The sequence below is a fragment of the Leptonychotes weddellii genome, chromosome 7 (assembly GCF_054177405.1).
Source record: "Leptonychotes weddellii isolate Sample4059 chromosome 7, ASM5417740v2, whole genome shotgun sequence".
Lineage (NCBI taxonomy): Eukaryota > Metazoa > Chordata > Mammalia > Carnivora > Phocidae > Leptonychotes > Leptonychotes weddellii.
This window is the reverse complement of record NC_138375.1, coordinates 38936698-38951145: the sequence shown is the minus strand read 5'-3', so window position 1 is coordinate 38951145 and position 14448 is coordinate 38936698. Positions and strand designations below refer to the sequence as shown.

Genomic DNA, 14448 nt, shown 5'->3' with positions numbered 1-14448 from the left:
GTGTGTGTGTGACTACCTCCTGCTCAAGGGCTACACCATGCTAAAGCAGTGTGGAGAACTGGTTTGAAAGTGCAGGGCTTGGGAATCATGGCCAGCCTGTATCTGCTAAACCGCCCAACTCTTCATCCAATCAGATCCCAGCAGTAAACCAGTCCACTCAGCCTTCAATTCAATACAGATTCACCAGCAGTCATTCCTCAGAGTCCAGAACTAGCCAGTCCATTCAGCGTCTTCTACCCAATCAACATCTAGAACCATTCATGAGATCCGTTCTTTCATCCAATCAGTAATCAGCCACAGTCAAGCCAGTCTGCCTCTCATCCAATGAGAATCTGATTTCTCCCAATCAAAAGGAAGTAGCAAAGTGTTATGTTTTCTCCCTACAAGGCAGCTAGCTACTAGATGAGCTGACTCAGAATGGGGTCCCTTAAACAGCAGTCCGGATAGGAGATTTTTCATGGGATGGTAATGCTGGAGGGACCCCTAGGGGCCTCCTGGGGACATCCAAGACCCCAATCATCCATTTGAAAAGTTAAAGCTCAGCATAGGATCCACCCCCTTTCACTCCAGGATCAGAACTGTGTCTATGTGAGCCAGAGACCCTGGCACCTACTCTGTGACACATCCCAGGAAGCTTTCAGTCAGCCCAGCTGTGGGAAATGGGGGCAAGAGTTCATGATCCCAGCCCATCAACAAGCATGGGCGCACAAGGACCCGGGTTCTGCAGCCAGGAAAATGGCAGGCTGGGGCAGGAGGCGTTATGATACCTGTCTGAAATCTCTAAGGGTTATCTCTGCCTTTGGTGGCCACGAGGGGAAGGCTAGGGCCAGCCAGTTCCCAAGCCTGGGGTGGAATGTTAGGCAGTGGTAAGCAGTTCCTCATCATTTGGAGGTGGGCCAGAGCGTGACCTCATCGGAACTGCCATGTCTGGGTACTGACTCTGTGTGCAGTGAGGGAGGTGGGGTGCACAGTACAAAAAAGCTGTGAGAAATCAGGACTGTTCACTTTCTGACAAAGCTCTTAATGTCTTATATAAGCCAGAACTCCCTGGCAATGCACATGGGTGAAAATTCAGAAAGCAGCACCCACTTACCCCAGCACCAGCCCCATTGCAGGGCACGTGCGTGGGGTGAAGGCTTGGGCAGAACAGTCAGACAGGAACTGTCAAAGACCAAACGGAGCTAGCTCCCAGATGGCCTTCTGCAACCCTTCCCTTGTAGGGAAGGGAAACTGAGGCCCAGAGGTGAGAAGGGGTTGTCTAAGGTCACACAAGGAGTCAGGTGCAGATCTGGGACTACAACCCACTTGTGACACTTGATGGCAGTTTGTTCCTCTCCACCAGGGGCAGAAACTCTTTTCAGGAGCCCGGAGGTGACGAATATGGGAAATTGCCGGATGAAGATAACAGGGAGAGGGGGAGGGGGGCCTGAGGGAACCAGAAAGCATATGCTCTGGCTGAAGAGGCATTTACATTCCACTTTTAAAGAATTCAAACAAACCTGGACTGTAAGGGGCTGTGGGTTTTCCCCATGCTCTCTAGCCTTTTTGGCCAAACTCTGGAAGAAGGAGAAAACAGAAGAAGGATTTATACAGGATTATGGATGGTCTCCTACGTGCTGGCCCAGGGAAGAGCGAGGGCAGCCCTCACTTCCAGGCCACCACATCCCTGTACCCACGGCAGATCCAGACGCACAGAGGTCGCAAACAGCATGCAGGGACACACACAGTAACGGAGTTGTCCTCCCCCACTTCCCAGGCCAGAATCAGCAAGGAAGGGGGGGGAGAGCCTGGACCACCAACCAGGGAGCGAGGAAGAAAGAAAAAAGCAAGACAGATTTGAGGCTGAGTGTATTGAGAACAGGAGAGAAAACAAAGTTGGAGGACGAGTTCGGCCAGCCTGGCCACAGGAGCTGCAGGATGGAGGGTGGGCTCTTCTGTTGCTGGCCCTCAGGGGTCGAAGGGATCAGAGGTCTGGGGTAGGGGCCTCACTCTGTCCTGGGAGGGGCCTGGCATGAAGAAGCTGAGCTCACTTACGACTCCCCCACGCATGCCCCCAAGTTCCGGGCAGAATGAACTCACTAGGAAGGCACCCCCCGTTCCCATGGAGACGAGCCCAGAGCTCACGAAAACTGCAGGCTCAGCCCAGCAATGGGCACCGCCTCCACCATGCCTCGCCCCGCTGGGGAGCCCAGAAATAGGGCTGGGGAAGAGAAAGTGGGTGGTGCTCGGCCCCCAGCCTTGGGAGGCTTCCATCTGAATTCTGCCTCTTGCGTCTGTATCCTCTCACACTCCCCCCCCACCAAAGCCTGGTTTGGGGGCTGCATCACATCACACATGTCAGAGGTGGTGAGGATCTCACACCACCTGACTCAACACCCTCACTGTATGGGGAAACTGAGAACCAAGGATACACATGGAATTAATCTGTTAGAATCCAGATCTCTTAAATCCCAGGCTCTTCCTCCAAACCTAAAGGTCTCCTCCTCTGTCCCACCAAGCTGCTGTGCTCCTGCCCTGGCTTCCTATGCGTCTACGGTCTCCAGGCCCTCCCGGCCTGCAGCCTCCCAGCCTGGGCTTCTGAGCCCCTGGCCTCCTGCAGCAGCTCGTTCCAGCCACACCCTCCCCGGGACGCCCTCACAGACCTCTCATCTCCAATGGTTCTATGGCAACAGCCTGTTGCCTCCCCCTTTCCCCCCCCCCCCGGGGGACTGTCTTATCACTTCCAAGGCCTTTCTCCCGAAGCTCCAGCCCTATCCCCTCAATCCTCACAGACGGTCACAGCTAGAAGGGCACTGACTGTTTAGATAAGAAAACCGAGGCCCAGAAAGGGAAAGTGACTTGGCCAGACTCACCCAGCAAAGGGGAGGCTGGGATGGGGCCAGACCCCCCTCTCCGGCCTCTCTCCCCGTGGCGCCCTCCATTGCACAGAGAGAGCTGCTTTCACCGGGGCAGATCTCGGCTGAGGCTGAAGCCAAGCTAGCCGATGGATACACTGCCGGGGCCTCTCTCACTGCACGCCCGCACCTGCACCTCCTTCTACGGGGCCCCCCTCCTCTCGGGGACTCCCTGGGACCTCGCACGCCCCAGCACATGGAGGGCCAGCCAGGTGGAACCGGGACCGAGGTCTGGTCCCCAAAGTGGAGCCAGGTGTTTGGAGAGGACAAGGAGGCAGGGCAGCAGAGGGGCAGGAAGGAAAGCGTCAGACAGCCGTGGCGGGCTGAGTCCTCATCCAGCGGAAGAACCCGCGAGAGGAGAAAACGTGGCGGCCGAGGCGAAGCTCTCTGAAGCAGCGGAGAGGAAACGGTGTCCAGAAGGCAGAGGTGGAGGAGACAGACCAGTGTAGGTAAGAAGCCAGCGACAGGCGGAAGGATGCCAGGAGCTGGGGCGGCTGAGAAGGCGGACCCTTGGCTGGCTGGCTACACGGAGGCGCTGGCCGGCTCTCTTTGTTCCAGAAGCCCATGTTGGGGTCCCCTTCTAGGCCATTCCCCAGCAAGACGCTGGCATCCCTACAGCTCCCAAAGGCCCGAGGAAGCCCCCCAGCCTCACTTCGGCCTGCTGAGGGAGTTCTCGCTTCGTGACCCTCCCCCCGGCCCGGTATGGGACGGCAGATCCCTCAGACATGGAGTCTAATGACCCTTGCGGCAGCCACAGCCCAGAGAGCGGAGGTGACTTGGCCAGAGTCACAAAGCTAGCTGGTGGCAGCATCAACCTTTGAGCCCCGAGGCCCCATACTCCTGACCCTCAGCTCGGTGCCATTTCCAGCCACATCTGCTGTCCATCCAGCCCTCAGAGAGGGGGTCCTGCCAGGCAGTGGGATCCCTGCGGGGTCCTTTACTTGAAGCAGAAGGAAGGCTTCCACACCTGAGCCTCGATCCCAGCATTCCGGGTGGAGAAGGAGGGCCTGGGGGCCTGCCTGGCGCGGGGAGACCACGCCCTGGAGGGCGACACGGGGGAGATATCACTGCTGTAGGTCGGGCTCACGGCTGTGGGCTGGAGGCCGTCCTGGCCGGGGGAGCTGTAGAGGCCCGGTGAGGAGCGGGAGGGCCGAGGCAGGGCCGGGGATGCCGGGAGGGCCCCCTTGGGGAGGCTGGGCACCAGGTCCAGGGAGCTCGGCTTGGCAGGAGAGGCGGCTCTCGGTGAGGGCTTGACAGGCTCCTTGATGGGCGAGAGGACGAAGAGCGAGGGCCGCAGCTGGTAGGCCGGCTGCTTGGTGGGCTCAGGGCGCAGGACCCCGTTCTCAGGCAGGTAGCCGTGGTAGAGGGAGGCGGGCGGGGTCCGAGCTGGGCTCCGGGATGCCACTCGGAAGGCGCCAGGAGCATTGGTGGAATATTTCCAGGATGAAGGCAGGGACATGGTGGGCGAAGGGCAGCGGGCCAGTTCGGTGTGGCCCGAGGACTCGATGACATACTTCTCCATCCGGGACTGGCGGCGGGCGTAGAGCTCAGCCCCCTTCCCGGAGGCCTCGGACAGGTTCTGGTTGGGCTTGGGCTTGGGCTTGGCCTGGATGCGCGGTGACTTGAGGCACGAGGCCCACTCTGGGAGGATCTCCTCGGCCACCGCAGGGCTGGCCCTGTCCCGGGGTGCTGACTCCTGCTGAAAGTTGGAGGCCTCGGCCCCCAGCGCGAAGGGCTCGTCCTCCACGCCTGCCTCCCCCTGGTCCCTCTGCCTCCGCTTCTCATCGGCCGTCTGTACCAGATCCAGCAGGTCTGGATTTGGGGTCACCTTGGGCTTCTCCACGAAGGTGAACATGGATTTCCGGCTGCCCCTGCGGGCCATCGACTCCTCCAAAATGCCCGTCTTGCTGGCAGGAACTGCCTGGCCCTTCAGAGGAGAAGGCTTGGGGTCAGAGCTGGGGTAAAGGGCAGAGTAGGACGGGGGAGACCTAACCCGGGAAGCCAGGGGGGCCGTGGACAAGGTCTCGGCATAGGTGGGGGGTGGGGTGAAGTTCCCCAAGGGGCGTCTCTCCAAGGCAGGGCTTCGCTGTGCCACAGACCTCCTTTCCACCATGGGGCTATGGGACATCACGTGTCTCTGTGGCCGAGGGCTCCTGTCTGCCATGCTGGAGGGCTGGGGAGCCAGGGCCTTCTCCCCGAGATGTCGTCTCTCTACCATGGGGCTCCGCTCCATCTGGCTGGTGCTCCCTGGCGCCTGGATCCCAAAGGGTCTGGCGGTCCTGTTGACCACTGATGGGGGCTTGGCCAGTGTGAAGTGGACCTCACTGTATAGCTTGGCGGGCGTGGGCGTGGCCGCCCACCCAGACATCTCTTGTTCTGCTGACACCGCTGGGGCACTGGGCTGTATATCGATGAGCAGGGAGCTGGACATGAAATCTGGGGCTGGGGTCCCGGAGCTGGAGAGGGGAGTCGTTTCTTTGGAGAAGGTGCTGGTGGTGGTAGGCGGAGCTGACACCTTATCAATTAGGAGTGTGCTGGATCTCACCTCCGCAGCCGGCTCCGGGGGCTGCCCGCCGGAACACAGGGTGCCGGGTTTGGGATCTGCCACCGTGCCATTGGGAGGGAGCTGTGCCTCCGAGGGCTGCTGGCTGTTTGAAAGCGGCAGGCTCTGTGGGGTGACAGGTGCCGGGGGGTTCTGGTTGTTGTCTGCGGCCGGCAGGCTGTGGGTGCTGTTAGAGGCTGGCACGATGAGGGTGGCACTGAGTGAGGAAACGTTTTTGTTGACATCTGCAGCCGGGCTGTGGACCTCAGCCGTCGGCGGGCTTGCTGGGCTCTGCTGGGCTTCTCGGTTCTGGGACAGGTGCAGTCCGTTGGCCGTCAGCAGGGCTGCGTTCTCCTTCAAATAAACCACCAGGGGTACCTCCTCCTCCTCGCTGGCCACCTTCTCCAGGTGCCGCAGCAAGTTGGCCTTCTCCGAGCATCCCTCCATGCTGTGAGCAGGGACCCCTACGTCAGGGCTCTGGCTGTCGGCGTTCCTCGGAGGGCCTGGTTCAGGGAGTGAGGTGGGACTCAAGCTGAGCCCTGAGGCATAGCCTGTGGGGCTGGCAGGGGGCACTCGGAGGGACTCCTGGCTGGGCTTCTGTCCCCTCCGGCCGTGGTTCTCCAAGGTGAACTCGTTCACCCTCTGCCGCCGCCTGTTGAAGAGCTGGACGCCGCGGGAGCTGGAGCTGGGAGGGGTGGTCAGCTGGGCTGCGATCTGCTGACTCCGGGCCTTCGCCTCTTTCAGATCTCTCTCAGTGAGGCTAGTGCTCGGGCCCAAGGCTGTAGGGAGGGACAGAGGTCCAGTTAGCAAATGGGAATGCTGAGCCACACGGGTACAGAGACAGACAGATGGCCACCGTGTCCCTCCTACCGATGATCTTTTCCTCTGGAATTTGATCTTTACTCACTGTTTCCTGGAATCCCCTCTCCTCATAAAGATCCCTGACCCAACAATCATGGCCCAACTCAAATGCCACCACCTGTGTCAAACCTCCCCTGATTACCCTTTCAGGATAAACTGGCCCCTCATTTGGCTTCCCCCTGAAGGTTGTCAATACTGCACTTTATCAAACTCAGCAAGCACACCTCATCCTAGCAGTAGAGGCCCACTATACCCTGACTCATCCCCTACCACCCTTCTCCACTCACTAGGCTCTGCCCTGCTGGCATCCTTTCAATTCCTTGAAAATGCCAAGTTTTTTTCCTGCCCCAGGACCTTTACACTTGCTCTTTTCTCTGGTTGGCATTCCATATTGGTTCCTTCTTGCCATGTGGGACTCTCTGGAGGGATCTTCTTCTGTAATAAGTCCTCCCCCCTCCTATCCCACCATCTCTTTGTTATATTTTCTTCATGGCATTCACCATAATTTGGAATTATCGTTTCCTTGTTTATCATCAATCACCCCACCTAGAATATAAGCTCTAAGGGGGCAATAACCTTGTTTGACCTGGTCATCCTGCTGTTCCTGGCCTCTAGAATAGTGCTTGGCATAAAGTGGGCACCCAGTAGGCATTACTGAAGGCATGAATGAACCCCCAGGACATTTTCTATGTGCCTGTCTTAGGGCCCTTTACACTTTCAAACTCACAGTGTGATCATTTGCTAACACTAACAGTAACACTTCCTCTTTTTAGAATAGGTCATGCATTCACATGGCCTAAAAATTCAAAAATTTAAAAAAGCAAAAAGTATTTACTAAAAAATGTCCCTGCACCCCTGAGCACCCCTACCACAAATCAGTAACAACTGTGACCAGTTTCTTCTCGCAGAGTTTCTTCTTACTTTCATTTAAATAATCGTTTTTAAATTCTCATGTTTTAATATCATGACAGTAAGGCATTAGGCTAAATTCAGCAGCGACTATCCTAGAACATTGCATTACTTGATATTGTCCTCACAAGGACACTGGGAGACAAACATTGCCCGTCTCTGTTTTACAGAAGTGGAAAATGAGGTCCAGAGGCTTTTAAGTAACTCATCCACAGTCACACAACAAACAGCGGCAAGGCCGGGGTCAAAACCAGTTCTCTCTGGGTTCACAACCCAAGCTCAAGTTGCCCACTTGTCCCAAAAGGTCCCTTTGGGATGTACAGAAGACAGAATCAGTGGTGGGGGGCGGGTTCAGTCGAGGGCTGTGGAGCCTGGGGCCTGAGGTCGGTGATCAGGCTGGTGTCAGACCCCTGTTAATCTGTAAGTTCACTGTAGGCAACCACTTCTCTCTATATCCCCGGTGCCCAGCTGGTACACCGTTGGTGCTCAATTTATGCTTATTGAACAACGAATGAACGAAAGGACCAGTGGACAGATGGATGAGATAGCCTGTGTCCACGGCTAACAGCACGGTCAGTGGCTGGGAAAATTCTTCCCTGTCATCCTCCCCCCGCCCCTCTCTACTGTGGGAAGCTAATTAGTTCTTGAGGAATCTGACCCTGCCCTCCCTCCTACCATGCCCTCATTAGCACTGGCCATGACATGCTGAATGGGTCTCCAGGGACGGTCTTTCCAGGCATCCTGCCAGCGAGGCTCAGAATTCATGGACTCCCAGAGCTGGAAGGGCCCTTACAAAGGAGCCATTTGAACACCACCCCCATTGTATAGATGAGGAAACTGAGGCCCAGAGAGTCACACTAGGGTCAGCAGGGAGGCCCACACATAGCAGAAGCTCTCTGGTCCCCACCTCCTCCTCCCATCCTCCCATCAAGATCTGGCTTCGCACCCACATACACCTGTGCCCACCTGTCCAGAAGAGCCTGCCCCGTGCACCCCGACACTTGTTCCCTCCTGGTAGGGCTCCTCTCCTGCCTGGATCCCCCCCTCTGTAAAAGATGAAGGATTTGTGGGTTTGGCCAGGCTGCTGCCCAGGGGTGGGGTCTCAGGTAGGGGCGAACCGGCCACACAGGAGGGACCTGAGAGGTTTGCCGGGCTCATGCAATGCTTGCCTCCTCTGCTCTGCTTAGAAACCAGGACTCCTGGCCCGAATCTGGGCTCTGCTGTTTGCTGCTTGTGTGACCTTGGCAAGTCAGCACACCTCTCGGAGCCAGTTTCCTTAACTGAGGAGAAGTGATAAACGCACTGCCGTTAGAGTTGAGAGCCTGCAATGAGGTCATGCATTGTCATGAGGCCCAGGGGACAGCGCAGAGGGCTCATGCTCCCCGGGGAGGAGCTGCTCAGTGGTGACCCTACTCTCGTCCCTGGAAGGGGTCAGAGCCTCTTCTGGCAAGGGAGATTCACTCCCAAGATCAGGATCCTGAGGGGGAATGTGACTCTCTTAAGGTCACACCTGCAGGGGATTCCAGCGTCGTGGAGAGGGAGGGATTACTGCCCCCAACCACACAGCCTCAGAGTCTCGGGGATGGCTGCCACTGGGTCCGACTGCCCCCATAATTCCCGTGTCCCTAAGACCACGCCCCTGAGTTACAAGCCTCTGTTTACACACCCCACTGACAGGGAGCTCACGGCCCTAAAGAGCGGCCTTTCACTAATGAACGCTCCTTTGCTATAAAGTTACTCCTTACATTAACTCCCAACCTCTACTGCCACGTATATTGACACGTAGATAAAAAGCTTTTTCTTTCCAACCTGAGAGCCCTGCAGAGATTCACAGACACAAATCACATCCCCCTGGGGCGTGGTCAGGATACACGTCCGTCGTCCCACCAGGGTTTCTTATGACACAATTGCTAACATTGATTAAACATATTGTCTTATTTAATTCCCACAACAACGCTACGGAGCATGAACTATTATCCACTTTGTAGTGATGAGAAAACCAAGCCTCGGAGAGGTACAGTGAGTTGCCCAAGGTCACAGAGCCAGAAAGTAGTGGGGCTGGCTCCCCGTTGGCTCTGCACGACTCTGGAGAGCAACAGGCTTTCTGGGAAACACATTCCCACAGTGTAAGGCTCTCAGAAGGTCCCTCAAGGGTTGAATAATCCAGACCTCCCAATGTCCCTGCACTTGCCTGTTTTTCTCCTTGCTTCTCTGCTTCCATCCTATCCCCAGACTGGTTCTAAAGGCCATGGGTTTTGAAAATGCTCAAAATGTCAGAGCATGAAGGGCTCTCGGGGGCTAAATGGGCCTGGGAGGCTGCGAGAGGGAAAGAGTGGCAGAGTAGGCCTCTGGGCCAGGACTCTGTCTGCTGACCCCCAGCTGGGCTTGGACCCCCCCCCAACCCCCCACTGCTGTTCTGAGACAAGAAGAGGGCAGGGGAAAAGGCCAAGGGGTGAGAGAGCCCTGCCTCCGAGGGAGCTCCTGGGTCCCCACCCCCAGCCCGCGGTGACTCCACGGAAAAGGAATCCGGCAGGAGGCTTGGGCAAGACCCTGCCAGCAATTCAGCCGATTTCTGCCACCCTCACAAACAAAGCTGAGAGAAGGGGGGCTGGGCCAGCCACAGGCAACCCACAGTCCCACACTTCAGGGCACCAGGGGAGGTGGTTCTGTCCAACATCCCCCAGACTCAGGAATTGGTGCCCCTGGCCATGCCCCAGCCAGCCAGGACCAAGATGGTGCTCCCTGATGCCGGAGAAGCAGGAGGTGGCCGAGGGCCGGGGGGACAGGTACCTCGACCGAGTCCCCCCTCTGCACGGCTGGGGCCTGTGCCTGGGTAAGCCATAATGCCCCCTCTTTTCAGGGCGGGGTGCTGGCCCTTGAAAGATCTGCTCTGGACAATGGATCAGGAGCTCCGAAGACAGGCGTTCAAGAGAGGAAGAGGTGAGGGCAGACACAAGGAAGAGCTGCCCGGGCTCAGGAGACCTGGGTCCAACAGGGGTAACTCCCTAAGCAGGCAGGGAGACGAGAAGCCCCAAGTTCAGCTGGCAGAGTGAGGACTACATTGGATGCTGCAATCGTGCAGGGGCCACGCTGTGCACTTTACACGCATCAGCCCCCCCTCAGTTCTTCCCCCAAACTCTGAGAGGTCAGCACTACTATTCTCCCCAATTTGCAAATTAAAGGGGAGCTCAGAGAGACCTGTCCAAGGCCATACAACTTGCAAGTAGCAGAGCTGGGATGCAAAACTCTAAGTCTGGCTGCTGAGTCTCATTTCCTAACCATTTTGCCTTCTAGACCCAGACTTTGGAGGGACGGACACCAATAGAAACTCCAGAGCTCTTGGACGAGGCTCTGCAGAACAGCCTGTTTCTTTGTCTCATGGTCCATGTCCCCAGCAGTGCCCTCTCCCCTCTCAGCTGCCTAGAACAACCCATGCATTCTTTCCCTTCTTCCTCTCAGGAGAAGAACTGACAGAACTCATTCTTACTACGGTAGAAATGACTGCTAGGAGATGAAAGCCCAGTGGAGTGGAAAGAGCATGGTATCAGGAGTCAGGATACCGGAGTTCCAGTTGTGCTTAGGCAAGGATAAGCCCTTTCTCCCACCCTGATCACCCCTGTAGGCAGTTGCCTGGTCTGCTGACCATCAGGCCTGTCTGGACGGAGGAACTGAAGGAAGGAGGTGGGGCAGGGGAAGGGAGGCCAGAGCAGAAGGTCAGGACAGGGAGAGAATTCAAGGAAATGCTTCTTCACACGGCTGCCGTCAATGGGAGTGCCCAGGCCCCATGTAGGGTGGAGTGGGACAGGGAGCCAGAGGTGGGACTAGAGACTGGCTGGAGGCAGCCCATTGTGGCCGCCTGGGAGTCTTGGCAATGGGACAGGTAAACAGGCTGGGTAAACTGCCCCCCTGCCGGGGTCAGGAAGGAACCAATGGCTGGCCGCTGCATAACCTCTGGCTCGGCTGGGGCAGGAAGATGAACTGGGCCTGAGTAATGGCCTGGCCGCCTTGCCATCCCCTGCCCCATATCCTCCCGGCTGCAAGGAGGAAATGACACAGCCTCCATTCCCTAGGGAGTTCTCCATCCACACCAAAGTCCCAGGGAGCGCAACCTGACGGAATCTCAGCAGGCTGCCAGCCCTCCTCTCGGGAGAATACTTCATACTAAGGTGAGGAGGACTGCCAGGACATGCGCGATGCATAAGGACAGAAATGGGGAGCCCCAGACCTAGCTCCAGCCTTGCCACTAACAGGCTGGCAGAAGTCATCACATGCTTCTTCTCTTGATGCCCAGAGGGGAACTGAGGCCAGAGAGGGAGGCCATATGCCCTAAGTCACACACCCCAAACCACAAAGGCACTGCCGCGTTCTCCTCTTACTCACTGCAGCTGGGTCCTCCCTGCAGCCCAGCTTCCCCCTGGATGCTGAGCCGGCCTCGGTTTCAAAGCCTCTGGGAAAGGCAGCCAATTGCCCCGCTGACAAAGAGAGGAAAATCCCACTTCGAAGGCAACGGAGGAGCTGGATGAGACTTCTCTCCTCCACAGATGACTCAGCCCAGCTCTTTATCAGGAAAACCGATTTTGCAACAGCTTTTTTAAATGGCCTCTCCGCCCCCAGTCTCTCCTCCGCCAATCTACCCGCCCCATGCTGCCAGATTCATCTTCCTCTGCCTGGCTTCGCTCACTTCTCTCTCCTGCCTCCCCAGGATGTGGAAGATCCAACAGCTAGTCCTCAGCCTGGCATTCAGGGCCCCTGACACCACAGCCTGCCTGAGAGCTTGCTAACCTGCTCTCTGTGCCCTCACCAGCGGCCAGAGAAAACCCAATGGTTCATGCTTCCCACACGCCCCCTGTGAGTTCCCACCTCCCCTGTGTGGTGTGCCCCTGACCCCTCTATGTGGAACCCGGCTCCCATCCTTTCTACATACCCCAGCCTGCCCACCTAACTTGAATGCCACTACTCCCTCCGAAAAGCCTCACCAGCCATTTTATCTGCACCACTTCGTAATACCCTCATCACTTTGCATATTATTCATATGAGTGAGAATTACCCTTCAGGGCATGCTCACCACATGCCAGGTCCTTGCTTCATTTATAACAACCCTTGTGGTCAGCAGTACCCTCATATCCATGTTAGAGGAGACACGGGCTCGGAGGGGTGAAGTGACTTGCTCAAGGCCGCACAGCTAGACGGAGGCAGAGCTGGAATTCAAACAGGGTGGCCCAGCGCCTGGTCCAGGGCCCATCCTATGGGCCACACTGCCTCCTCCCAAGGTCTTGTTCCTCAGCAATCACGGTCTAGGTCTTATTTCCCCCCCACCCACATGGCAGGAGCCCCCCCCCCACCAGGGCAGGGGCCTCAAAGGCTTCCTTTCTGTATTCTCCCCTATCCCCAACACCTTCCACGCGTGCTTGCAGAATAACAGTGAATTCAATGAGGATGACAATAGCCAACATGTGAGGAGCACCAGCTGCTGCTAAGCAAAGGGGTGAGTATGTATTTTCTCATTGAAACCTCACAGTAACTCATAAGGGAGGCTCCCTGGCCTGTGTTGAGGGAAAAGAGACCCACAGAATTAGAGAGCTCACCCCAGGTCTCACAGCCAGCAGGGGGCAGGCAGAGCAGAGTTGGAGCTGGGAGTCTGATTCCAAGCCTGGGCCCCCTCCTTCTGAAGAGCTCATTTTCCCCAACCACTGTTCCAGGCCCAGCCCAACTGCCATTTCTTCCAGGAAGCCCTCATCAATCCATCCAGACTCCTAAGATCAATGCTCCACCCCTGCTCAAGCTGGCCCCGGGGCCTCAGAGCAGAAGGGGGTCAGAGGAAACAATGGGTTGAGAAAGTTTAGGAGCCAAGGCCTGAGGGGAAGCAGGCCTGGCCCAACTCCTGGTCTCTCTGCTGGAAGTGGGTTAGGATCAGGCAGGTGGGTGGGTTGGGGGGAACCTAAGAAGAGGGCTCTCAAGTCGGCGTGGGCCTTAGCTGGCAGCATCCCTTTAGGCCACAAGCCCTGCTCATCACTAGGCCTCTGCTGTAGGGTCCTTCTCTGCCAAGGACCAGGAGCCACCACCTCTCTCCTGCCTGCTCTGCTGGCCTAAACACTAATCTACAATTAGATTTCCAGGGACTTGAACATGGTGACCCAGAGAGAGGCAGGCTCAGCCCCAGGTGCACGGCAAACTGGAAAGGACTGGTTCACAGAGAACCACACTCAGACTTGGGCCTCCACTTCCCAGTCCAGCCCTGGTAAGCCAGGCCTGCCAGCCAAGTCCTCTCCTGTTGCACCAGCCTCCATCACCCCAGCCCTGGGAGCCTCGGGAGTACAGAAAGGACGGCCACACCCTGCCCTTCCAGACAGAATGTTTCATCCAGGAGACAAAAGGTGGGGAGCCAGTGTGGGGAGAGATGGCTTCCCCTAAACTGCCGCTGCCGGGGGTATAGGTGGGCCTAGTCCGTCTCTGGGGCTCGGGCTCCAGCACCCAGCCCAGGGCCTGGCACGCTGGGCCCTCCACAAAGATGCAGCCCTTTCTCTTGGCCAGGTCTCCATGCTCTCTAAATGCCCCCACACTCAGCAGAGGCCGGCACTCGCTCAGTAAGTGGGGAGGAAATTAATGACTGAAGGATGAGCCCTCCCACAATCCAAATCCAGCTTCACACTTTGCCCCACCATTCGTCCTGGGAGACAACTTCTAGGTACCTCTAGATCTCAGATTCATCTAGATTCTAGATCAGAGATCTAGAGGATACTTCCTAGAAGAAGTGGGGAGAAGGAAGAAGGGAGGGAGCAACATGGGTCTGTGGGTGAAGAGGGAGATGAAACCTCAAATCACAGTGTTAGACCTAAGAGGCAGAATATTCCATTAAGCACCGAGAGAATAAAGGGCCTAAAAGAGAGATTAATTAGGATAAAGGAATCCCGGAAGGCTTCCTGGAGGGGGTGGCATATACGCTAGGTCTTGAAAGATGGAGCTGTGGAGGCATTCCAAGCAACAGGGCCAGCCCAGCAGAGGCCGGAAGGCTCAAGGCAATCCCCACCCCATTCCCCTCCATCGCCCCTACCCCAAATCAAGACCAGCTGGAGAGGAAGGCACCTCTGAGAAGAACACAGCCCTTGGGCTGGCCCCGAGTCTGAGGGTGAGTGGGGTGTTCCAGGGAGGGTGCCACCGGAGCTGTGTACATTACGTGGCACATGCCCGGGGACCAGTGGCACCGTGGTACCAGCCCGGGGCCTCCGGGTGGGTTACATAACC

General features: G+C 57.1%; 1 protein-coding gene across 7 annotated transcripts in view; it reads right to left on the bottom strand.

Annotated features, from left to right (window-relative positions):
- SYNPO (synaptopodin) overlaps positions 1-14448 on the bottom strand; it is a 36678-nt gene that overhangs the window by 4199 nt on the left and 18031 nt on the right. For 4 of the 7 annotated variants that reach the window (XM_081825633.1, XM_081825635.1, XM_081825638.1 and 1 more), the window contains exon 2: positions 3862-6215. In XM_081825633.1, the coding sequence (XP_081681759.1) occupies positions 3862-6215 (2354 nt within the window). Of the gene's footprint in view, positions 1-3861; positions 6216-10766; positions 10783-11582; positions 11773-14448 lie in introns of those variants that run through there. The other 3 variants (XM_081825637.1, XM_081825636.1, XM_081825640.1) reach the window with 3 other exon arrangements.